We start from the raw sequence: 27,890 nt of genomic DNA on the forward strand, positions 1-27,890 counted from the left end.
TGAACCAAGACAGAGAAGCCAACACTGCTATATTTTGGCTAAGAGACTTCCACTAGACTTCCCTTCCAGGGATTCTACACTCTGAGGTTTCTAGCATCTTATTTGCATTGGGCTGTGTCTCTCCACACCCCCCACACAATTGAAATCAACTTTTCCTGAAGTCCTTCCAAGATATCTTCTGCTGTAAATTTGTTATACTCCAAATATTTTGTCACTTCAAAATCCATTCAGAGGCTTGATCTAGTGTTGATCTGAGGGAAGCCAGGAATAGCTCAGGCAAAATCCTATCTATTCTTTAACATCTCAGTTTGGCCCCTATTCTGACTTTATTAGTATAAAAAGTGTTTTATAGTTATGTTCATGTCATTCCTGGATTTGTGTTGACAGGTATATTCCCAGATATAGTATGCTGTCTACAGTTATTTTAAATGGGATAACTTTTTGCAGGGTTTTGTTGATGATATATGGAAATGTTAATGATTTATATGAGTTTATTTTATATTCTGCTACTTTGTCAATATTATTGTTTCAACTAGCTTTTTTTTTGCTGAATTTCTAGGATTTTCCAAAGATATCATCTATATCTTCTACAAGAAGAGATAATTTTATTACCTCATTGCTCATTCTGATGACTTATTTCCTTTTCTTCTCTTATTGTTAGCATTGCTAACATTTCTAGTACAAAGCTGAATAATGTTGGTGATAGTCAACATTCTTGTTTCACTCCTGATCTTATTGAGAAGGCTGAAGCTAGAAAACTTATCCCCATTCTGGGTAATACTTTATCATGGTTTTAAGTAGACACATCATTTTAAGGAAAATTCCATTTATACCTATACATTCAAGTATTTTTAACAGGAATAGGAATGAGCATTTAATTTTGTCAAAAGCTTTTTCTTTATCTGTTGATATAATCATATGATTTTGTTACTTTTATTATTGATATAATCAAATATGTCAATAATTTTCCTTATATGTTAAACTATCCCTCTATTCCTGATATAAATTCTATTTGGTCACAATGTCTTTGTGATATATTGTTGCAGTCTTATAGTTTATTTAGGATTTTTGCAAACATCAGTGAAATTGCTCTGCAATTTTCTTTCTGGTTTTGCTTTTTCAGGTTTGGGTATCAGTATGTTTCATAAAAGGAATTTGGTAGAACTCCTTCTTTGTTTATTAGTCCAGATAATTTATTTAATATTAGAATTAATTGATATTTCAATGTTTTCGTAGAATTTGTAAATCCATCTGGTCCTGATGCTTTTTTCTTAGGAAATTCATATGGCCTATTCAATTTCTTTTTCTAAAATAGATTTATTTAGATATTTTATTTGCTTTTCTGATGACATGGGCAGTTTATATTTTTGTAAATATTCATTTCACTTAGGTTATTAAATTTTTGACATATAATTGGCAAAATAATTTGTAATAATTCCTTTGATTCCATCTTCCTTAGTGGCATATTCACACTTTTCATTTTTAACATTAGTGATTTGGTTTTCTCTCTTTTTTTTGTCATATTGACCAGTGACATCTATTTTATTGGTTTTTTTTTTCATAAAACCAACTGAGTTTTATTTATTAATTCAGTAGTTTTCTTACATTCAATTTAATTAATCTCATCTTTAATTTTTAGGTTTTTTCAATAAGATGTTTAATTGAGTTTTAAAAATTTGTTCTTTTTTTAGTTTTTAAAATTGCATATCCAATCCCTTGATCTGTTCTTTCTCTTTTTATTGATGTAAGTATTTAGAGATACACATTTCCCCCAAGTGCTGCCTTAACTGCATCCTGTAGATTTTAGTATGTTGACTTATTTATTGTTTCTATGACATGTTCTTTAACCTACTCATTCTCTAATATTAGGTCATTAAAACACCAGTTAATGTTTGATTTTTTTAAAAGACTTAAAGCATTTATTGATGTATGAAGTTGTGTTTCAGGATTATTTCATTCCATTTTTTAATAGGCTCATCCTTACTAAAGTACAAAACAAAGTGTAATTTAAAAGAAAAAATATGTCAATATTTGACAAAGTATAAAGGAAAAGCAGTTTAACAAGTCCTGAGAAAACAAGCAAATTTAATAGGGAGCTATAAACTGGAGGAGTTGTTGCTTTCTTGTTAACCATTTTATCTTTTTTGTTTGAAGTAGAAATTGCTGTTTTGATTTGATTATCTTTTGAACTTGAATCCAGATCTTCTTTGTCCCCAAAGTTGCTTTGAGGACCTATGCTTAAGTTCTTTCTCTTGCTTGTAATTTTTTTTTTGCAGCTTTTCTTAGTTATTTTCACTTTTACTAAAAACCAAAAAGAACTCTTAAAAAAAAAAAAAGATGCTTCAGAAAATTGTGTCTATCAGAGCAAACTAAGGTTCAGAGAGTTGGTTCATAAATACCTGTATACGACTTTCATATTATGTCAAATTAATCAGACTCACTTTATAAGAATTTCTTTCCTACATTCAAAATATTAACATTTAAGTAAGGTTTAATTTAGCAAGTATTTCCTGACATGGTGATGCAAGCCTGTTATCCCTGTTCTGAGCATGGCTGTCACTAGTGGATTGCTTGCCCACTAGAGGGCAGAGCAACAACATGACCAATTATCTACACAGCTGTCCACATTTAAGTCCGGCACTCATATGGTGAGCCTTCAGAGCAGAGGGATACTTGGCTTCTAAGGAGGGTCAAACCAGTTAGGTCAGAAATGGGGTAGTGAGAGTGTGCCTATGACTGCTGCATTTGTAGACTGGGCAGGATAGGAAGATCCTATCTCAACAATGACAAAATAAAATACACCAAAAAATCAATTGACATATTTTTGAGTGCTACTATGTGCAAGACCTTTTGGTTACCATTGTTGGGAATACAAAGACGAATGAGTCACATTCTCTACTCTTAAGAGATGTATAGTCTATTTGAGAAAGAAGCTAAACATGAATAACTAGATACAAGATAATTCTGTAGTTCAGAGGGGAAAAAAAAAATCACTTTTGATTCAGATAATCAAGAAGGCCAATCAGGAAAAAGGCATGGGAGCCTTTTGTAGGATTGATAGAAATCAGAGAGGCAGCCCTGATGGGACAAAACCTTTTTAGCACTTCATGAGGAAGGGAATGATGATATTAAATTCTGAAATTGTATATAGGCATTAGGGCCATATCTCTTAGTGATTCACTTCTGAATAGGAGATACTCTTCTTCATATGCAACAACAGCATTATTGTAGACCATGTATCATCAATCTGGATTCTTACTGTCACAAGATCGGTTTACGATGTGATTGAAAGTGGGGCATCCCCGCTACCTACCTCATACCTGCTGCTCCATTTCTCAGTGAGGTCCCATAATAGTCCTAGTAAAATGGCAAAGAAGGCATAGGTCTTAGGAGTTTGGAGAGAGAATGGTTGCATCTTCTGGAATAGTAGACCACCAACAGGAGAAGTGTGAATATGAGAAGTATGTGAGGGTGGTATAGATCAGTGATAGGCAGAAGAGAAAATAATAAATGGCATGCCTTTTTTGTACAAGAAAAGCTGAAAAACAGTGTGATGAAGAAAGAACTAGATGTACAAACGAGGAGAAACTTAGAGCTTTTTGTAAAGTGGATTGTATTATAGTCTTTCATGGGTCAGGTTCAAGAAGGCTCATCTTTCTTCATACTCTCAAGCACTTAGCATGGTGCTTGGCATCTCATAGGGCATTATCTAAATGCTTATTCTTTTCTCCTAGACCACATGATTCCTCAGAGCATTCAGGATTTTGATATTAATGTTAATATCTTTTATATTTTCATAAGCTCTTATGATTTTCAGAGTGCTTTTACATCTATTTGCTGAGAAACAGACTGGTACAGTGAAAGGAGCAGCAGTCTTAAAGTTAAAAGACCTGAGTTCAAGCAAATCACTTCTCTTTGTCTCAGTTTTTTCACCTGTAAAATAGGAAAAATGACATTTCCACTACCTTTCTTGCTTTCTAAACTCTAAAGCACTAAATAATAATATGTATTGTTATTATTTTTATTTTAAATTCTCATATTGTTATTATTATTCTTATCTCTCTCATTTGAAGCAGGTGAGGTATAAAGAGAATATTTACCCCCATTTCACGGATGAGGAATCTGAGATTGAGAAAGACAAAGTGAAATTCTTCTACTGTAAATATGCAAAGCCTCATAATTGTGTCAATTGAAAACTTGTCAAACATCCACCCATCTGTAGATGCAGATAATGATTCAGACTTAAATAGAATTAGCCACATGGTATGGTTAGGTAGGATATGTATAATTGAATTTTCCAAGAAGGATATCAGCTCCTGATTGTGTTCTAACCAATTTAATATCAAGCTGTGCACATAAGAAACTTTTTTGTGCTAGACAAAACATATCATTGCATTTTTCCTCTGACTTTAACATTTCATTTGTGCCTCTGTTTTGTTTATGCATTTTTTGTATTGTTATTCATTGTAAATGGGTTTAAAGCCCCCATCATCTAAGCACATGATAATAATGATTCACTTTTAATAACACCTTGTAATTCACTTTATATTATGTAAATGAGTAAATATAGTCATTTAATTCCCATAATTTTGTGAGACAAACAGTACAAGTATCTCTGCTAAGAAAAGCCACAAAGAGTCAGACATAACTGAACAATAATGAACTAAGTATTAAAAAAAAAAAAATAGCCATTCAGTAATCCTGACTAGCCTACTTTTTTCCTAGGAGTTATATTGGTAACCAAATAAACCAAATAAGCTTCTGGTATGACAAGTATCTATGATGACTTACCTAGAGAAGACATTCTTTGCAAAACTTAAATGTTGATTTGTTGATTCTAAATGAAAACTGTTTAGTGGCACTTCATTTCTTTCTTTTTAAAATCCTTAAGCACTTCAGATATATCAACAGAAAGAGGAATTCCCAGTACAGCATAAGAAACTCGGCTTTGGCTGTTCAATACTTAATAGACTTTTAAGAGGTGGTCTCCCCCTGGTGGGAATTTCAGAGCTTGTTGGACAGAGTTCGGCTGGGAAGACTCAGATTGGCCTTCAGCTCTCCCTCTGTGTGCAATATCCTTATGAGTATGGAGGACTAGAGTCAGGTAAGCATAAGACACTTATTTGATTATATGTTTCCATATTTTTTTCTGTAGAGTTGGAGGCTTCTGAAATTGGCATATAAATAAATAATTTCTTTTAAATGAGCTCCTAAATAAAGTAGTAGAGGCCTCCATTAAGATTTCCCCAAATGCTAAACTCAGGCATATAAAGTTAGATCACAACCTATTTACATGAAAAAACTGTAGGTACCTGGTACATTATAATTACTATTATTTCTACAAAATATAAAAAGGCCATAGGAATACCAACCTATTAATGTGTATAGTATTTATGGAAGAATGTGACCAGTATTATACAATAACAACAAGATTATGTGATGATCAATAGTGATGGCCTTGATTCTTCTTAATAATGTAGTAGATTTGGGATGGAAAATGCTAAGTCATATCCAGAGAGAGAGCTATGGAGACTAATTGTGCATTGAAGCATAGGAATTTTACCTTTTTCTTTGTTTGTTTTTTTCTTCTGGAATTTTTTCCTTTTGGTCTGATTTTTCTTGCACAATATGACAAATTTGGAAATATGTTTAAAAGGATTGCAGATTGCTTGCTTTCTTAGGGAAGGAGGGAGAAAAATTTGGAAGACAAGATTTTGCAAGGGTTAATGTTGAAAAATTATCCATGCATATTTGAAAATAAAAAACTTTAATTAAAAAAAAACTGTTCTAAATTTTTCTCCCCACCCCCACCCCTGCATGGCAACTAATCCAATATATAGAACACAAAGTTTTATAAAAATGAACTATCTTTACAGGTATTTGGAAAAATAAAGAACTATTGAAAAAGGGAAAAAATTACTTTCTTCTTAATTATCAAACATTTTTCTTCCTCCCACCTCCTATTTTACCCCTAAAAAAAACCTTCACTCATAATGTTCATAATTAAGCAAAACAAAGTCTCATATTGACCCTGTTCAAAAATGTGTGTTTTACTCTGCATATTTAGTCCATTACTTCTGTGTCAAGAAGTGGATTGATTGCATGCTTCATCATCAGCCCTCTGGAATAATTTTGATCATTATGTTAATCAGAGTTTTTAAGTTTTTCAAAATTTTTTTGTTTTCTGATATTGTTGTTACACTGTACATTTTATTTGAGTTCTATTTACTTCACTCTGCCTCAATTCATACAGGGCTTTCTAGGTTTCTCAGAAACTGTCTTTTTCATTTTTTACAGTCTGATAATTTCTGATTATACTCATATTCATAACATAATTTGTTCAGTCATTCTCCAGTTGATTCTTTTAGTTTCCATTTCTTTGCCACTACAAAAAAAGAGATGCTACAAATATTTTTTTTTTTACCTACTGGATCTTTTCTTCTTTCTTTGATTTCTCTGGGGTATAAACCTAGCTGTGGTATTTCTGGGTGTAGTATTTTGATTGCAATGTTTTCTAGGATAGTTGTACCAAACTACCAGCAATGCATTAGTGTTCCCATTTTCCTGAGGCCCTTCCAACATTTGTCATTTTTCTTGTCAATTTTGCCAGTCTGATGGACATGAGGTAATACCTAAGAGTTACTTTAATTTGTATTTCTTAGATTATTAGTGATTTATAGAATTCCTTTGTTTGTTGATAGCTTTGATTTCTGACTTTGAAAACTACCAGTTCATGTCTTTTGACTACTTATGTTGAAGAATGGTTCTAAATTTTATAAATTTGAATCTTTTCTTTATATATCTTGGACATGAGAGGAGGAAAATGTTTTTAGTAGAAACCTGAGAAATTATATGCAACTTATTTATGACTTTTCTTTGAAGAGTTTAACTTCAAGGACCTACAAAACTAATTTCTTAAAAGTTCCATTATTTGTCATCTTTGTTGATAATTTCTTGGCATCATCTATACAAAAAAATTAACTCATCTTTTCCTAACCCCCAACTTTGTCCCTTTTGTCAGCTTACTTATTTCTGTTACCAGGATAACCATCTTCCCATTTATGTACAGCTCAAAATTGTGGAGTTATCTTTTGCTCTTCTATTCTGTCACCCCACTATGTTGTTCTAGTCAGTTGCCAAGCCCTGTCTATTCTCCTTCCACAGTAACTCTCATACCCTTTCCCTTTTCTGCATTTATGTTATCATCAACCTATTTCAAGTCTTGACACTTTCCCCTAGATTAGTGGTGTCAAATTCAAACAGAAGAAGATCTCTGCTGACTAATATTGACTTAGAAAACCTCAAATTAACATATATATTATATTTTTATTTATTTTGTGAAACCTTTCTCAGTTGCATTTTAATGTGTTTTGTGGCAATATGCTGCCCCTCTATGAGTTTGATACCTCTGCCCCAGAGTGTTGTAATGATTTCCTCACTGATATACCTGTCTCTGATTCCTCTTATCTAAGCCATTTTTCATACAACTGCTAAAAATAATCTTCCTAATATGCAGATCTGACTATGTCATTCCTTCTGATATACCTCAGTAGGTTCCTGTTAGCATTAAGTTCAAATATAAGCTCCGTAGAATGGCCTTCAGAATCTTCAACACCATCTCTATTCTACCTTTCCAATCATATTTCCCATTATTCTCTTTTATACATCCTTTGTTCTTGCCAAATTAAATAATTAACTCTTTCTTGATCTTATTTTTCTCTTTTGTATTCCATATATTAACATAGATTATCCCACTTGCAAGAAACATACTTCTTCCACATCTCCATTTATCAAAATCTACTTGTTTAATAGTATTTTCATTTTTTGTTTGTTTTCTTTCTTGTGGTTTTTTTTCAAACCCTTTTGGTCTGATTTTTCTTACACAACATGACAAATATGGAAATATTGTTAAAAGGATTGTACATATATAATCTATGTCAAATTGCTTGCTATCTGGGGAGAGGGGAAAGTAAAAAAGGGTGTAAGAAAAGTTTAGAACACAAAATCTTACAAAAATGAATGCTGAAAACTATCTGTACATATATTAGGAAAAATAAAATACTATTAGAAAATGAAAGAATTCCCCCCCGCAAAAAAAAAAAAAAAAAAAAAAAAAAGAGAGAGAGAAATTCACTTGTTGAAGGCCCAGCTCAATTAATATCTCTTCCATGATGCCTTTCCTGATATTCCCACACTAAGTGATCTTGTAACTAGAGATTAATGGTAATATGAAAGACGAGAAAAATGATACTTTGTTCCTTTGGGGGGAGACTGAATGGATTTGGCCCAGCAATTTGGCAATGTAGTCCTAGTTTCTGTTCTATACATGTTCTTTCAGAGCATGTATAGAAATACTGAGAATTCTTCTTTGCTTTTTAGTGTTCCCCTAGCACAGATGATGGAACAATTGAAAGGAATAGAGAAAGCTGGAAGGAATCTTAGCAATCATGAGTAAGTGGTTTCTAAACTTTGTGTATTAGTATCCCCTTTATTACATAAAAATGGCTACACTACTCTCCCTTTTACTTTTTAAATCCATGCAAATAATTTTCTTAACTCATATTGTATTCAAACAAAAGTAAGCATTTATTATCATTTTGTAACACATAAATATACAATAAAAGTTATATAATATGCTTATATATTTTTGTGGTTTTCACATAACAACATAATATGATTGTGGATGAGGCAAACAAAGTCATCTGTAAAATGAGCTGGAGAAGGAAATGGCAAACCACTCCAGTGCCAAGAGAATCCCAAAAGTGGTCACAAAGAGTCAGACATGAATTGAAATGATTAAACAACAAAAATTATGTGTTTGTGACCTCTCTCTCTCTCACTGCCTCTCTATATATCTACATTTATATTCATATCTCTGTGTGTTAATGTGTGTTTTTGGAGAGAGAAGGGCAGATGACAGGGAGTCAATATGTTTTAAAATGTCTAATAATTTTGGTCATTTCTTCCAATTTTTCCTCCAAGAGGAGGAAATGCTCCTCAGGAGGAGTGCCTACTCCTCAAAGAAGCAAGAAAACCCTGATCTAGATCAATTCCCTTCTTACAGATGATAGGGAATTATGTGAGGCACAGGGAGAGAAGTGATGTTCCATATTGAATAAAATCCCTTCTTTCCGGGCTTCTTTTTTCTGTTCCCTCTCCTGCTGGAAAGCAGTTCTTCCTCTTCTGCCCTCTCTATGAAGACTTTTCCCAACTGCTTTCTAGATTTCCCAACAGTTTTTGTGAGATTACCATCTGACATTACTATCCCAAAAGTTTGGATCTCTGTGTTTATCAAGCACAAGTGTGTGTACCTAATCTGTTCCATTGATCTCCCATTTTATTTCTCAGTACCACATTATTTTGATTATTATAACTTTGTAATAGAATTTGAGATTTGGTACACATCTTTGTATTTTCCTTTATATTTTCCCCATTAATTCCCTTAATATTCTTGACCATTTGTTCTTCCAGATGAATTTTGTTATTTTTCCTTTTAGCTCCATATAATAATTTATTGATAGTCTGATGGTATGCCACTGGAAAAAAAATCATTTATTTAGGTAGATTGTCATTTTTATTATATCAATTCAGTTTCTTTATGAGCAATGAACATTTTTTTCATTTGTATAGATCTGACTTTTATGTGAAAAGTGTTTTTGAAATTGTATTCATATGGCTCTTGGTAGGTAGACTTGCAAGTATTTATTGTTATCTGCATTTGTTTTAAATGGAATTTCTCTTATCTCTTGCTGCTGGACTTCACTGGTAACAATTAGAAATTCTAATAATTTGCAAGAGGTTTTAAGTCCTACAACTTTGCTGAAATTGTACATTATTTTAAATATTTTAATTGATTATCTATGATTCTCCAAATATATCATTATATCATCTATAGAGAAAATCAATAGCTTTGTTTCCTCATTGCTTATTCTGATACCTTCAATTTTTGTTCTCTTTTTGTTAAAGCTAATTTTTCTTGTACAATATTGAATAATAGTAGGTCATCATGGGCAGACTTGATTTATACAAGTTATTGAAAGGCTTCTAGCTTATCTCCATTACATATCATGTTTGCTGTTGGTTTTAAGTAAATATTATTTCTCATTTTAAGGAAAGCTCCATTTATTCCTATGTTTTGTGTTGGTTTTTAATAGAATTGAATGTTGGGTTTTAGCAAACATTTTTTCTGAACTTATTGAGATAATTATATGATTTTTGTTGGTTTTATTATCAATATAGTCAATTATGTGATAGTTTTCCTAATATTCAATTAGCCCTGCATTCTTGATGCAAATCCCACCTCATTGTATTTGTAGTAATAAGTGATCTTTGTGATATATTGCTGATATGTTACCTCTTTGCTAGTAAAAATTTTTGCATCAATATTCCTTTAGGAATATTGGTCTGTAGTTTTCTTTCTCTTCTTTTGCTCTTCCTGGTTTAGGTATTGGTAGCATATTTGTGTCATTAATTTGATAGGACTCCTTCTTTGGTTACTTTTCCAAATAGTTTATATAGTATTGGAATTATATGTTCTTTATATATTTGGTAGAAATCACTTGTGAATCCATTGGGTCCTGTTGATTTTTTCTTAAGAATTCATGGATGACTTACTCAATTTCTTTTTTCTAAAATAGTTATTTAATTATTCTTTTGTTAATCTGGACAATTTATATTTTGTAAATATTCATCCATTTCACTTAAATTGTTAGATTTATTGGCATGTAATTGGACAAAATAGCTCCTCATAATTGCTTTAATTGTATCTTCATTGATGGTGAATGTACCCTTTTCATTTTTGATATTGGTAATTCAGTTTTTCTCTTTTTAAAAATCACATTAACCAATGATTTATTTTATTGCTTTGTTTGGTATTTTTTCCTGAAAAATCAACTGATAGTTTTATTAGTTCAGTAGTTTTCTTGACTTTTCAATTTTATTGATCCAGTTTGGTATCTGGTATTTAATTGGGGCTTTAAAATTTATTCTTTTCTAGTTGTTTTTTCCCCCCTTTAGTTGCATACTCACTTAATTGACCTACTCTATCTCTGTTTTATTAGAGTAAGCATTTAAAGATATGAACTTTGGGGCAGGTAGATGATACAATGGTTAGAGCACTAACCTTGAAGTCAGGAGGACCAGACACTTAACACTTACTAGCTGTGTGATCCTGGGAAAGTCACTTAATTCTTAACCCTAATTGCCTTGGAGGGGGGGAAGATATGAACTTTTCTCTAAGTACTACTTTTGCTTATCCCATAAATTTTGGTATTTTAAAAAATTGCTGTCATTCTCTTTAATGAAATTGTTTCTGTGATTTTTTTTCCTTGACTCATTCTTTATGATTACACTTTTTAGTTTTAAACTGATTTTTAATCTATGTTTCCATGGCCCTTTGTTAGCTATAATTTTTATTGCATTATGACTTTTCTTCATTTTATACCATAATAAAAGATCGTAGATGACATATAATGTTAAGAAAAAGGTATGTCCCATATTGGATTGCTTGTCATCTAGAGGAGGGAGTGGGGAAAAGGAGGGGGAAATCTGAAACACGAGGCTATGCAAGGGTCAATGTTGAAAATTATCCATGCATTTATTTTGAAAATAAAAATCTTTTTTAAAAATTTAAAACTAAAATAAATGTTTGGTAGAATTCACTTGTAAGAAAAAAGGTATGTTTCTTTTGTTCTCATTCAGTTTTCTCCAGAAGTTTGTCCTAATTTTTAAAATATTCTATTATTTCCTTAATTTTCTTCTTCTTCTTTTTTTTTTTTTTTATCTAGTTTTGAGGAGAAAGTTGAAATCTCCCACTAGTATAATTTTACTATTTCCTCCTGTAATTCATTTACCTTTATTTAAAAAAAAAGTTTAGATACTATAATCTCATTCTATTTCTCCCTTCCCCTTTCTCCCAGAACATCCTTTTTTCTTAGGCCCCTCCCCTTTTTAAATATCAAACCTATCATAATTAACTCATACCCATGACATCTCATCTGTCTATGTAGACTCCTTCTAACTATCCTAATAATGATAAAGTTCTTAGGAGTTACAAGTATTATCTTCCCATGCAGGAATGTATACTGTTTAACCTTATTGAATCCTTTATGATTTCTCTTTTCCGTTTATCTTTTTATGCTTCTCTTGGGTCTTGTATTCTGCTGTCTTTGAGACAACTGTTTTTATCGTAATACCTTTCCATCATGCTACCCCACTGAGATATTTTTTATTTTGAATTTTGTCATCTCATATATTAACTATTTCACCAAGCTTTGAGTCACCTGAAAATGTGATATCATGCCATTTTTGTCTTTGTAAAAATCAGTCACAAAATCATTGAAGATCATAAGGCCAAGGACAAAATGCTGTAGCCTTCCACTAGAGACCTCCTGCGGAATGTACATCAAGTTGTTAATGACTGCTCAGTTGTTCTAATTCCTCTTTCTATTACTACTACAGCTAATAATAATTTACATTTACCTAGTGCTCTAAATAGAAAAATTTTATTTTATTTTATTATTTTTTTAATTCTGACACATAGTGGTAAATGTTATGATCCCCCTGTGGAGATTGCATCTCAGAAAATTTAAATGATTTAGTCATTACCACAGAGCTAATAAATGTCAGAGCCTGAATTTGAACCTTGTTTGGCTTATTCTACTTTAACACTTTTTCTAATATACTACACCAGCTCTGGAATTATTTTTTTCCCAATTAATAAGAATTTGTTTTCTCTCCCTTGTATCTCTCCTTTCTACTAGGAGAAAAGAAAAACTCTTACAAAACAAGTTTCCATAGTTGGCCTGTCTGAAATTTTTCACTATACCAACTCAAAAAAAATTAGCTAGAGATAGGATTGATTCCAGGTCTTTTCTATCTGGCTTCCTGAAATTCCCAGCCTTTGGCCATATTTTCTTCTTATAGTGTCAATTGAAAAATATGTTGTTATTTAGATATGACATTCTCTTGTACATATTTATTTGCTGAGACTTCTTCTAACATTCAGTTTCACAATAAATGTTTTCAAAGGAAACAAATTTATTCCATGTATTCTGTCTCTGTACTAGCTCATTGTTCTTTCGTATGGCTTGGAAGTTAACCAAGAAAATAGGACACATTGTCTCTCGGTTGTCTTGGTGCCATTTTGAGAAGTCATTTTATAGTGCTTGTTAGTTTGCTGAACTGTTTTGTTTTCTATCTTTGCTTAAATTTGATCTAGAAAAAGCCAGTTTAATTTAGTCTTTTTCTTCAAATTCATAATGTTCTTTTTAAAAACCAGTAAAAGTTGTGTTAGCCTGTTTGATATGTGTTCCCTTTCATCCACCCCCAAATAGGCTGATGTGGGTTTTTTGAAGATAGGGATTTTATCATTTCACTATTAAAAAAAAATTTTATCCTCAATACCTGCCCTACTTCCTGGCACATAAACATAGAAGGTACTATTAAATTTTGCTTAATTGCATCAGGTGTATCATTCTGTTTCAGTAAAATTTAATGTTTACAATGTTTGGGGCATTTCTTCCTTTAATGGTGGGCACAAGTGATGACTTTGGGAAAAGAGCAAAAAAGAGCTGACTTCTTTGGCCAATAGAATGTAATCCTTTGGCTAAGCATTATTTCATCGATATCAACCAATATCATATTTTTGGTAACATATATTAGTGGAAAGAGCACTCACCCAGGAGTCCAACCATCTCATTTTACAGATGAGATCATTGAGTTCCACAGAAATTCAGTGACTGACCCAGGTTATACAGGCCATGAGGAAGAATTTGTATTGATGGCAAGTCCTCTGTGTCCAAAACCAGTGCTCTTTCTGCTACTTCATGGCACACAAGTTAGAGGGCTGGAGATCAAATCCAGGCTGACATAAAATAGCCAGCTGTGGGATTGTGGGCAACCTCACCGAGCTTGCCTTGCTTCTATCACAGGTCAGCGAGATAAAGCACTTTAAGATCATCGAGGGCCTTAATGTCAACTATTAGGAGAGAAGCTTTTCCTATGATTTTATTATTATTAAGGTGTTCCAGGTGAAGAAACTACCTCTATCACTATAGATCGATGCTTATTCTGTTACTTAAAATCTTGGAATGTTGTCTTGCTTTGAGAGGTTGATGTTTTACTCAAATCAGCCATCCCAAATATATCAGAAGTAAAACTTGAACCCATATTATCCTGACTCGAAGACCAGCTCTCTTTCTATTGTGCCACACTAGCTCCTTGTGAGTCATTATTATAATATCAAATTTTACTATGTGAAGTTTTTATTTTATCCTGTAGATTATTGAGGTAAGTCATAAGCATTATGTTACACGTTACAGAGATAACTGGCCATGTTCTGAGCTAAGCTTGACTAAGGCTTTGGACTCTGGTTTGGAATGATCTACATTATGCTAAAAAAGAGATTTATTTAACACTATTTAACAACAGGAAGGATTTTTAGCAAAGATAAAGTTTTGGTTCATTTGGGCACAGCTCCCCTAACCCTTCTACAGAAGATCAGGTATATTGATTCTCAGAGTAGCAGGGACTCTTAACTTGCTCATCCTGATGTGCTGGATTCTTTTATGCATTAGGAAATCAGGAAGCTATGTCAATATTTCAATCCTTCATCTCCTGGTCCAGTTAAGTCTTAAGAATAGTTTCAGTGCCTTTTTTGGGGAAAACTAACTTAGCCAACATAATAAGAATATTAGCAGATGTTGCAAAACTATACTAACCTATAAGGAGTATATTTTGAGTGTGCTCCATCTTGTCTCTTGATGGAAAGGTCCTTGATAGAGATCCTTCTACTGCTTAAATGACTTTAGTGGTATCTACTAAATAATCTGTAAAAGGTAGCATTTTGGCTGAGTCTTGAAGTTAGCTAGGAATACTAAGAGACTGAGATAAGTAGGAAGAGAATTCCTGGCATAGTGAAGAATATTCCAGTGTATTATTCATTTACAGCAGGGCTTCTTAATTTTTTCCACTTGCAATCCCTTTTCACCCAAGAAATTTTTATGCAACCTTGGGTATACAAATCAAACATTTACTGATAAAATATAATAAATAAATTTATTTCAAAACAATGATATACATGTAATTTTATCATTTATTAAAAATGAAAGCAAATTTGCATACTAATGAGATGGGAAGTGCTTGTTTATTTTTACTTGATACCTTTTACTGTTGCCAAATTTTTCATGAACCCCACATGGGGTCATAACCCACAGTTTAAGAAACTTCGATTTAGAGAATAGCAAATAAGCAAGTATTACTAAATTGTAAAATACATAGAAGGGAGTAATATATTAGAAGACTACAAAATCAGGAAGGGGACACGTTATGAAGAACTTTAAATGCCAGAGGAATTGATATTTAATCTTGTAAATAATGGGGAGCCATTGGAGTTTGTTGAATGCATTAAGAAAATCACTTTGTCATTTGTATCAGGACTTTCTCATTTTTTTCCCCACTCACCATCCCTTTTCACCCAAGAAATGTTTATAGCCCCAGGCATATAGGTATATAAAATAAGTAGGCAAATCAAACATTTATTAGTAATAAATCATAACTTTTTTCATCACCCTCATATTTAATTACATGATTCCATATGAGATTGTAACTCCCAGTTTAAGAAGCTTTGGACAATATAAAGAATGGATTGGAATTAGGATAATGTTGGGGAGACCAAATAGAAGAATATTTCAGTAGTCCAAGTGAGAAATGTTGTGGAGATAGAAATGAAAAATATTTGGCAATAGACTGGAATAAAAATGATGACTCAGAAATGACATCAAAGTTTCAAGGCATGGTGACTGGAAGGATGGTAGTGCCCTCAGTAAAAGGGATAATAATAACAGAAAATTTCCAGTAACAATAGGGAAAGTTGAAAAGGGATGAGTTTGAGGGGAGAACAATGATTTCTGTTTTGTACATTGTTTGAGATGCCTACAGATCATTTACTTGGAACAAACAGTAGACAATTGGTTATATAAAATGTGACAGGTAAAAAATGAAGTAACTTATGGAACAAAGGTTCAAGCTTCTGAGCATATCACTTGATTAAGTAGTGCATGCTAATTGCCCAAGAAATAGGGAACAGTCACCTCCTTCAGCTTTGGCACTCAGCAAAGAGTCTAGGGTTAAATATATAGATTTGGTAGTTGTCTATATAGAGAGAATTGAACCCAGGGCACCTTATGAGATCATTAAGGGAGGCAGTGTAAAAGAAGAAAAGAGAGCTTTAGGGAACACCGTTAGTAGGTAGGTGGGACATGGAATCCAGTAGAAGTTACTAAGTAGAAGTGGTCAGAATAGGTAGGAAGACAACCAAGAGAGCATTTTATCAAGAAAATCCAGAGAAGAGAAATTATCCAGGAGTAAGTGTTTTTTAACAGCTCCAGCTGCTACAAGAGAGATCAAGATGAATGAGGATTAAGAAAAGGTTATTACATTTGGCATTTAACAGATCACTTTGGAGAAAGCTATTTTAATTGAATGATGAGGTCAGAATCCAGATTGCAGAGGATTTAAAAGAGAATGACAGGAGAGAAAATGTAAACAAATTGTGGAGAGCTTTTCCAAGAAATTTAGGTGAGAAGGGAAGGAGAGCTAAGAACATAATAGTAAATGTTTGATCTATATCAGATTGTTTGCTGTCTTGGGGGGCAGGGAGGGAGAAAATTTTGGAACACAAGGTTTTGCAAAGGTGAGTTTTGAAAACTTGTATTTGGAAAAATAAAATGCTATCGAGAAAATAGAAATGGATATATTTATTTGAAGGTTTGGTTGGAAAAAAACAAGTTTTTAGACATTCAAATTAAAAAACTAAATCATGGGAAAGCTAATAGAAACAGCTGATCTAGAAGAGATGTCTTGGCAAGAAGAAATCTCTTCATCAGATATTGGAGTAAAGGGGTTAGTAGAAAATAATGTCAGAAAAGGGAACGGGATATTACCAACTAATGGCTTTAATGTGTTTTGGTCAAGTGTAAAGTGATGTTCTCAGGTGATAAGACTGAGGGAATCTTGAGGAGAAGGTTTGGACCATCTCTTATACTGACTGGGATAGAGAACCAGTTAAGTAGGATTGACTTGCTACTGTGAGGGCCCAGCTCAGACATTAGAAATTTGGTAGCAACCCAGTGAAAATATTTTGTGATTTCTTCCAGCTTTTGTTCAAAATTGAAGTTGGAATGGAGAAAGACTTGAGAGTAATCCAAAGATTAGAGTTTAACAAGGCTGATCGCAGTAAGACAAAGAAACGAGATTTAAGAGTAGAGGACACTGCACCAAAAGCTCAAATTTGGGACTGGAAGAGAATATAATCTTGCAAGAGGGTAATGGCCTGATAAAGTTCTGAAAGATGGAGGTCCTGGTAGAACAAAGAACATGAGTAGAGGTCTTAAGTTATAGGCTACAGGCTTATGCACATTGGAGATACTCAGGAAATGTTAAATTGAACTTTTAATCTGTGTGAATCTCTTCTTGGAGCTTCTCCAAATAGAATAAAAGTGCTTTATGTGTTTTTTGAGAACTTTAGAAAATTATAGAAAATATGAACAAGTATAACTTTATGCAGTCTTGATCTTACTAAAAACAAAGCACTGATGTAAATGAATAGTTGAGTTTTTGCTTTCATCTGAGAATATACTGATCCCCCATTGTAAACTGAAGGAACAGAACAAACTTACTACAAAGTTACTTTTTGATAGAATGTTTCACAATCCTACTGCTTGCCTGAAACAAGGGCTCACTACTAGAAAATGGACACAAAGTTATGAATGAACTGCTTAGAGGTATCATCTCATCACTGGGAGGAAATCTGCAGCTGCCTCAAACCAAAGTTTTTTTTGTCAAGCAATCCTGCAAGATTTTCTCATTTCAGATTATGTGGAACCCTGCAATTTGGCGCTAGTCCAGCACTTAATGAATTGTCTGAGTAGAAGTGCTATGATCATATGGATCCCTCTTACTTTTCCGTTCACTTCAAAGTGCACTTATTCTCAGATAGATCATCTCATCTATGTAGATGCTCCCTTTAGGGATGCAGATGGCAACTCATTCAAGTCTCTCCATACTGGGGGAGCTTTATTCATGTCTTCCCACAGATTTACCAAGCGAATGCAACAAACGTGCTGAGAATTTTCTTTCTTTTGTATCAGATAAGTGGGCTTACTGCTATCATTGTTGACCATTGTTGATGGTCAGTTACCCTTCATTCTTACCATATAACTAGCCCATCTTTTCTCAATCATATATATACATACATATATATAATACACATATAATTTCTTTAATACTGAGTTATTATTGTGTATTATTTATCTTGATGTAATTAAAAGGAAGGTGTGATCAGAAAGGCTATTTACTTCTGTGAAATTATTCTAAGAGTAATCTATATAAGTTTTGAAAGTGTAGATGTTGAAAATATGAGAAACTGGTAGGCTTTCACAGACACCTTCACGGTCCTTTTGGTTAATTTTAAGAGTATGAGATTTTTCCTTATAGACAATTCAAATTTGTTTTGGTTTGTTGAATATAGTTTGACTGTACATAACATTTAACTCATTAGAGCAAAATGTCTTCTGTACATATGTTGAGATTCTTCAAGGACTCCTTGATGGATGTCGTTGCAGAGAGAGAGCTCTCTTCACAGTCTCCGCCCCCTCAGCCCATTTGCCATAACCTGGTGGGCCACATAAACGTCCTCAACGGGCTGCATCTGGCCCACGGACTGGAGTTTGAGAATCCCTGGTGTAGACTGTGGCATGCATTTAGAGTTAAGTCACCAAATACATGTATCTTGAATGAAAGAACGTGCTGGATTATACCTGGGAAATTATGCAATACTAAATTAGGGGCTCTCACTGGACGTACTGAAATAACAGCACTTGGAATTTGAAGAGCTCAAAAATTATCATTACTCATTTCAGTTCCTTGCTTAAAAGCAAATGCCTCTTCAGATGATTACATGGTACATTTGGAGAATGTAAACATCTGAAAGAAACTTATTAAAGTATCTTCTTTATAGCTAGGTAGAGATCAGAATAAGATGCTGTAGACTAGTAACTTCAAGCTCAAATAGAAATAGATCTTTGCAAATGGTATATTGACCCAGAACACCATAAATTATCCATAAAATATCCCCATTTTACTATATTTTTAGTTATTTTCTTAAGCATTTCTCTATTATATCATAATCTGGCTGAAGCTTCTTTGGGGACTATTGTCCTTCCATGGACACCTCGTTAGATATCCAAATCTGTATTCAAAATGGGTCTATGGTTTGGCAGTTCCACAAAATCGGTAAGGTGACGACAGTTCCTTTAAAGATAGATATCCAGCTTTCCTTTTTTATACAAGAAAAATCCCATCTTTGATATATTTTAGGTGGTCTCTGCTTTTGGAACATTCCAGAATAACAGTGAATGGGAAGCAAAGCATCATTTGTTACCTTCATTGCCAAATCATCACTTTGGGACCTTTAAGCATACCAGCTGCTTAAGGGAGATGAGAATGTGGGCATAGATTGTTTCCCAGTATTATATAAGATTGGCTAACAAGGGATTGGAGAGGATTTTATCTGTGATCCCACATGCTGGGATCTCTTGGAGCTAAAGTGTTAGTGAGCATAAAAGCACGTAGATCAGACATTATGGAAAGCATTGCTAGAGTTTCAAGGTTTTTTTTTTGACTCTACCACAATACTTTGATTCAAAGCTGATCAACTTGATATACTCCTCTTTCCTGTGCCTTTGCACAATGAAGGTGGAAATATATTCCCTCCTTACTTCTACCTCTTAGGATCTCCCATTTTCTTCAAGGCTTAACTGAAGTGTAACCTCTTTAAAGAAGCTTTTCCTAATTCCCTCCAGTGATTTCTCTCCTTAGCCCAACAAGAGGGGTAGAGGTAAGGGTATATCTTGTATTTATCTAGGGACATAGTGTGTATTGTCAGTAGATTATAATAAGTCCTCTGCAGGCAGAGACTGCCTCACATTCATATTTATACTCTGGTGTCCAGCACATGAAGTAATGGGTACTTAGTGTCTATTAATAAATAATAAACTACCCCCTGACCTGGAACTTATTTTTTTTAATTTATAGTTACATTTTCTTATGACAAAATAGACCTTTTCCTCCCCCCAAAAAAAATCAGCAATGAGGTAGCAAAGAATTTAGACTTTGAGGAGGTGCCCATCTAGAAAATTGATGAACAAGTTATGGTACATCACTGTAATGAAATACTACTATGCTTTAAGAAAGAATGAAGGAAATCATTTCAGAGAAAACATGGAAGACATATGTTAAATGATACAGTATGAAGCAGGAGAATGATTTAATATCTTAATGACAAACAGCTTAGAAAGCCTTAATACACTGATTAGCATAATGATTGGCTACTACTCTGGGGACTACTTATTACCAGGCTTCCCACCTCCTGATCAAAAGGTCTGGATGAATTAATACTCTAATGCAGAATGAGCCATGTTAGTATATCATTCTTTCTTTCTTTTGGACACAGTGAGGAAATTGATATTCTCTAATGGCCTAGCCTAGTCCCCTTCCAGCTCTTAAGTCTATGATTTCTATAATGCCACAATCTCCCTCCTCCCAGATCTTGTCTCTTCATTGGGAAGGGATTAAGAAGCATTAAGACAAGGCCTGGTTAGGAAGGGCAAGAATAAGAAGGGTAGACTTAAGAGGCTCTGCTTTTGGAAGAAGTAGAGACAGAAAATTTACCCTGGAGCATCTGAAAAATTTTCCTCTTGAAATTTTGTAATTTTGAGAAGAGAAGTAAAAATTGCTGAGCTTTTAGAGTTCCCATATATGAAGTATATAGTTGGGCAAAATGAAAGTCAAAGTATTTGAAGTTTACTTTTAGAAATGAAGCACAGGACTCAATAGAGTCTATATATAAATATTTAGAGGGATAGCACAAAAGGCCCAATGATGGGCCTCCATTGACTCCTTCTAGCCTAGGCCAGTGTGCATAGATTGTTGGGGACTAGATAGTTGGGATCTTAATTTTACATGGATGCTCATAAAATTAATGACTTAAGAACCATTAAAAAAAATGGTGATCCAATTTGTCTACTAATATCTCTTAATTATAGCTTTTAGACATGGAAGGAATCTTTAAAGTCATCTAATTGTCTCATTTTATGAAGGAGGAAACTGAACTCCAGAAAAGTGAGTTGCCTATGATTACAGAAGTAGATGTGTAAGGTTAGACTATGAGTGCAGCAAATTGCTAAGGCCTTCAGAGAAGACAAACAATATGACATGATCCCAACATGCATTCTTGCCTGACAACTTTATGTGAAGGCTCAGAATTTAAATGCCAATACCTCCAAAGATCTTTTCCTAATTCCATGAACTTTTCTGCCTCAGATCTAAAGTGCAGCTATTACAATTCTCTTGAAGTACTCATCTTGCATTTTCTATTGTCATATTTTTGTGTTTTATTATATTTTCTATTATATATATTCCTATTATATTATGTGGGTGAAGGTAGTACTACATGAACTTTGTAATACAGTGCCAAGGCTACAGGTTATTTAACCTGAAGCATAATTAAGACTGAGGCACTAGAACTTTCTTCGCCATTTACTAACTGTCCAGTCTTTTAATGAGTTTTTAAACATTAGTTTTTCCATCTTCATAAAACAGTGATGATAACCCTGCATTACTGACCTCAAAGTTTCTCTGAGGATTAAGTGAGTCCAGGATGATAAAAATGTTTTGAAAAACTAAATTTTTCATAAGATCCATAGCTGAAAGAGACCTTCTAATCAAGCACTTTCACTTAATAGATGAGGAAACTGAGGCTCAGATAAGTTAAGTGATTTGCCCAAAATCACAAAGTAGTAATTGATGATGTTGTAATTCCTTTTGTCCTTGATTGTACTCATGGATTTTGTGTCAGCTATTCAGGTTTGCTGCTGTCAATACCCTCCTTTCCAGGGGTCACAGCCTCACACCACAGATACAGTTCTTGGGCACTAACCCAAAGGAGGATCAAGTCTGTTCACATGTAATACATGATGCATGGACAAAGATCAGGTGATCTGGCTTCCTAGATGTATGATCAGATAAAGGGTGGTCTCACAGACTTGTAACTGGTAAGGTGATGGGCAGCTTCTTTTACCTGTACCTCAAATGAACCCAATTTCAGAGTCACTGTCAAGTCTATGGCAGTTGCTTTAGAGCAAGAAAGTTTGTTTTATTTGCTTACCTGCCTTTCTCCTCTTTATATTTCCCAATGTAATCAGCAAAGAATTTCAAAAGTAGCCTCTGATTTTATTGTTGTAGCATGTTTCCAAAACAAGTTTTAAACCCTTCTTGACTGACTGTGTTGAGAAAAGTCACCCCCTGGTGGCCAAACTTCATGAATCTTTCCACACAGATTAGAAAAACAAACACAGAAAAGCTTTTTTAAACTTAGAAAGTCTTCTTATTCTTTACTGGAAGGGTCTTCAAAAACACGGAGTCACTTCTATTCTAGAATGAGGCATTTGAAGACAGCTTCACTGGAAGACGACAAGGAATGTTAGAAAATATAGGAATAGAAAAACAGTATTTGGGGGTGACAAGTAGAAAATATAGACTGTAGTAGCTATCTAATTAAAACAAGAACTCTAAGATGAATCTTTGGAGCCAACAGAGAACCTGTTTTTTGCATTTTAGGTGTGATGTATATTTGTACAGAGGATGTTTTCCCAGATAAGCGCTTACAGCAGCTAATAGCTCTACAGCATCAATTGAGGACAGATGTTCCAGGGGAGATCATCAAGAAAATTAAATTTGGCAACTCTATCTTCATTGAACATGCAGCAGACATAGTGAGTACCCTGTACCTCAACAAGATATTGAGGGGCTGATTAATTTAGATTTCAAGGTAAATGGGAGAACTGTAATTCTATACCAAGGTTAATTAATTGGGGTGATCATTTTTATTGTGTAGAACAGAGATTAGCAAACTACTGCCTGCTTTTATATATGGTTTATGACTTAAATTTTTTTTTTTACATTCTTTAACAGTTTTATCTATACAAAACCAGGCAGAACATCAGATTTGGCCCTCTGGAGGTACTTTGCAAACCTCTGTTGTGAAGGGTTGTCTTATTTCTTACGTTATCTTCATCTTAGAATCTTTACTAGTCCTTACAATTACCAATAACTTTTTTTCCCCAAGCTAAATGTTAACCCAATTTAAACAGGAAGCAGTAAATATAGGGATCTTGGGAGAGCATGTCAACTGGCAGAACTAAGTCAAATATTTATAATTTTTTTATTGCTTTATAATTTTTTTTTTTTTTACTGGATGATTGGTCATCATCATATTAGCCAAGATCCATGTAACACTTATTTTGGTACTGTGCTAAGCGCTTTACAGTTATTTCATTTGCTCCATATAACGCACTTTGGGGATGGGTGTTTATTAGTATTACCCCCATTTTATAGACTCTGAAGGAGAATTTAACTATGGCCACTCAGCTAAGAAGTATCTGAGACTGGATCTGAATTCAAGTCTTTCTGACTACAGGCCCAGTACTCCATCCAATGCACTACCTTCCTCTTAGTTTGAGGACAAGATGAATTTGTATTGTTACAGTATATATGTATGTATGTATATGTGTGTGTATGCATGTGCATGTGTCTACATAGTTTTAGATTGCACACCTTAAAGTAAATTTTGTAGACTGTATTATTCCTAATTACATACATGATGAACTATATACAAACATATCTAGAAGTTACATTTCATAGCTTATTGAGTGAAGAATTTAGTGTGAAAAAAAGGTAGTAATAATTGTCATTGGAGAAAAAGTAAAATTTCAACAGAGTGAGCCACCTTCAGCTTACTTAAAAGTTGAAAGTACATTGAAACAGTTTTAGTGCTACCAAAGGAACCTGTCCCCACATGCGTTCCAGTCCCCTTCACCATTCCAGATAGCAAAGCCAAGGAGCCAGCATGACTGTAATTGGAAGCTGAAAACTGAGTTTCAGTCCTCCCACTCTATGGCCTTAAGTAAATTAATTCCCATCTATATGAGCCTTAGTTTTCCTAAGAAGGCAGTAGTCTAAATGGTCTCCAAGGTCCCAGCCCTGACATTCTGTGGAGCCAAGTCTTGGGATCCTAGACTCACAAAGGCTGGTGCTTAGAATAATAAAGAAATAGAGAGAGCATTTAGTCTAGCCATCTCATTTTACCAAGAAGGGCCCAGAAGTCCTAAATAAAATGATTTGTTGAGTTTGGAACAAACTTGGGTAGAGAGTCTAATATGTACATTTTCTTCTCACCTCTGGCTCTTGAATGGAATAAGGAATTTTTAGGAGGCATCTCTATTATAAGGATTCACTTAATTTAAAAATATTTCCACATAAAGCTAATTTTGAAGAATATAAGGTATAGAGCACATAAAATTTAATTTTAAAAAATTTACAGTAAAATACATTAGCACACATAGCTCCAAATGAAATAACATAACAGGATATCATACACAGAGGAACAGTCCTTTCCAATGCAGATTCAGTACATGGCAAAGCCACAAACTTCAACCCTGCAGTCAGCCCCACAGAGTCTCTAGGAGAGTTGAGGGAATAAATGATGAAAAGGAGGAAACCAGCAGAATTCTCTTTTAAGAGTAGAGCTGAAATATACAAAAGGTATTCAGGGACATTGACCAACTCGCCCAGATTTGTCTTGTCACCTAAAAAGACTCACAAAGGTCATGGTCCTGTGTGATCCTGACAAATCATATAAAGATTAGTAGCAAGTCCCACAGCAAAAAGTCATAATGAAACCTTGTTAAATAACCACCAGCTCTCAGGTGATTGCTCCATGCTTTGACTATAGCCCTACTGGCTCCAGATGGGACGGTGTTCCCAGCAGCGAAAGGTTACAAAGACAGCAGCTGTGCCCTTTGTGGGTCTTGGGAGAACGTGGACACTTCTGACAGGGAGGTCACTGTGGAAACTTTTCACTGAAAGAGAAGACAGCATCAAAGGAGATGGACGCTGTTCTGTGTGGATGTAGCTCTAGGATTCCTGAAAAATTCCCCAAAACATACTCCCACAGGCCTTTGCCAGGGCATTTCGATGCCTATAAGAAAAAGGTCTTGGGAAGCTATTTGAGAGGTCCAGGGCAAGCTAAAGAAATGATGAATTGCTTCCCAAGCTTCCAAGCAGAGTTTTCTCACAGCCCTCCTTAGGTGGCCAGGACCAGCGCCTACAAGGTCAAAGTGCCCCATTGACAAGTCACTGTATCCTAAATGCTCCATGTACCTTTATTTCCTATTTGACATGCTAAGGAGTAGTTATCCAGTCCATGGATGGTCCTTAACCCTTAGGCTTTCATTGTTCTATGTTCCCTACCTATAGTGTTACCAGGGAGCTAGCAGGGTTGTACAAATAAAGGAGTGACTGTCAAATCATTTCTTTGACTATCTGGCTGCTCTGACAAAAGGTTTAGATGAGTAAACCTGAAGCTAACATGAAAAAATAAAAATTTTAGGGATTAATCAACAGTATTCCTTCTTCCATACTAGAAATTTTTAGGGAAAGATCATGCATGTATCTTTTACTGATACATTTGCAAAAGTAAGCACATTTCTGTAGCGCCTCATGATGTACAAACCTGCAGTAAGTAGTAGGGTACAGCCTGGCTCCAAGAATGCCAGCAGATGCATCTCAACAGAGAAAAAGCTTTATTTCAGACTGAATCTAATCTCATTTGCTGTCTTCCACAGGAGATGACATGTACAGATTGACTTCTCTTTCCCTTTTTGCTGCTAAAAGAACACTGTAGCTGCCCCTCAAAAATCTTGCTTCCCTACCACCAATAGGGACAGTCCAACCCTCTGTTAACTCATCTGTAAAATGAGGAGGGTGTGTAGATGGTCTTTAAAGCCTCTTCCAGCTTTAAATCTATGATCCTTTAGTTTTACTAGATTAAGCAGAGGTATTTCAGGTTTCACATGATTTGCTCTTCCTCTCCAGTCTCACTTTCCTGTTGTGATGTGGACCATAAGTGATGGTTCTATTAATTCAAGGTCTCATAAATTCTCAGAAGACCTCTTTGAAGTCCTGAAATAGGAGGAATCATAAAGTATATGCCTCACAACTCTGAGGTAGAAGTATTGCAAGTATTTTTATCTTCCTTATAATTCTAAAGAAACTTAAAGAACACGTACTTGTATTTGAGTTTTGTATATATTTGTAAGTGTGAGTGCTATTTAAAAAAAAAAAAGTAAGCTTTGTTAGATCTGAGATTGTTTTACTTCTGACTTTTGTGTCCTCAGCACTTAACACAAAGTAGGTGCTTTAAAAATGTTTTAGTGATTGAAAAAGCACTAGCCTGCTTGTTACTGCCACCATGCTCGTTTCCTTCCTTAATTAATTACTTGAACATAAGTTCAAATGAGGGACCCTGAGCTAAAATCTTGAGAAACTGACTGTAAACTGACTACAGGGCAGTGTGCATGGCTGCCTTGGGGCAGATTTGTTCCAAGTTCTGGCAACTTTAACCACACCCTCATCTCATAAGCATGTCCATGCATTTGCACACATGCACCCCTCCAAAACAATAAAGGGAACAGGAGGGGAGGCCACTCACATTAATGGAAGAATCTTCTAAACCACTACTGCTGCCATCATTTTCGACAAAAATGGGTTCTATTGGAGACACCCTGGAGATTTAAGCAAAGAATTAAATTCAATTAATGGGGCTATCAACCAGACATAACATAGTTTGTCAACACTTGAGCTTGCTCTTCAAGTCAATCTACAAAAGCATCAAAGAGAAAGCTCAAGGCATTCTGAGTAATGGCTATAGTGTATTACCAGGCCCTCCCTTGTGTATGTGCAGAAATCATATATAACCTTCCCTTCAAAACAATACAGCCCATAGATTCATGGGGACACAGACAGTTCTTAATTGTTGACATTTTTATTAACTAAACATTTTGCTGTAAGGGAGGCAAAGCTCTCTCCTCCTAATAGGCCCTACTTTCCCTGAGCCTGCTCTCTTGTACACTTAGCCCAGAGAAAGACCCTGTCAACATCCATTGTCGAGTTTTGTCTTACTGTCAGTTTTCCTCACTGGATCCCCTTGAAAGAGGACTTGAATAGAATCCCATCTAATGCTCACCATCACCTTTCCAAGCCTTTGTTTTTCTTATCTACAAAAAGAAATGTGAAGTAATGTGTATAGTGCTTTGTAAACTATAAGAATTATACAAATGTTGTATAGGATTTTTTTTGTTATCAGCAAGCTAGAAGCTTACACCGACACCCTAAACGAATGTAGAACTGCTGGGCAATATTGTCCAGCCTCAGAGTGGGATTCTTAATCTGGCACTTTATAAGCTTATTTTAAAAATATTTTGATAATTGTATTCCAGTGTGGCTATTTTCTTCTATAATTGTGTGGACTCTATGCATTTAAAAATGTTGTTTTGAGAAGGGGTCCATAGATATCACCCAGACTGCCCTTGGGATACACAGTATAAAAAAGATGATGAAGCCTTGCTTGAGAGTTGCCTGATGCACTGAGAAGTGCTTACTTACCCAGTGACAACCCAGTCAATTCCAAGACCTTTTAATCATGAGTCTGGTATTCCCATGGATAATTATAATTTTCTTTTATTCCAGTCATTCTCTCTACCCCTTCTCTGGTATCTTGCATTAACCATGTCAAATTTCAGTTGAGGATATGAGAACTAAGAGTCTACTTGAGTCTGTCTGTCCTCCATTTTAGATTGTCAGTAACCAACACTAATTGTCCTGGGGAGTAGCTATTAAAGTACAGTTCTTTGGACCAGATGGAATGATATTAATTTCTTCTGGTCTCCTCCCAAACAGAAATTCACAGCTGCTAGAGAAAAAAAAAAAAAAAA

General features: G+C 34.4%; 1 protein-coding gene across 11 annotated transcripts in view; it reads left to right on the forward strand.

Annotated features, from left to right (window-relative positions):
• Positions 1–27,890, forward strand: part of LOC141556636 (DNA repair protein XRCC3-like) — a 45,579-nt gene that overhangs the window by 15,369 nt on the left and 2,320 nt on the right. For 9 of the 11 annotated variants that reach the window (XM_074291070.1, XM_074291074.1, XM_074291080.1 and 6 more), the window contains 2 exons: positions 4,892–5,104; positions 22,678–22,832. In XM_074291070.1, coding sequence (XP_074147171.1) covers positions 4,892–5,104; positions 22,678–22,832 — 368 coding nt within the window. Of the gene's footprint in view, positions 1–1,663; positions 4,159–4,891; positions 5,105–22,677; positions 22,833–27,890 lie in introns of those variants that run through there. The other 2 variants (XM_074291076.1, XM_074291079.1) reach the window with 2 other exon arrangements.

This window comes from Sminthopsis crassicaudata, chromosome 2 (genome assembly GCF_048593235.1).
Source record: "Sminthopsis crassicaudata isolate SCR6 chromosome 2, ASM4859323v1, whole genome shotgun sequence".
NCBI classification, from domain to species: domain Eukaryota; kingdom Metazoa; phylum Chordata; class Mammalia; order Dasyuromorphia; family Dasyuridae; genus Sminthopsis; species Sminthopsis crassicaudata.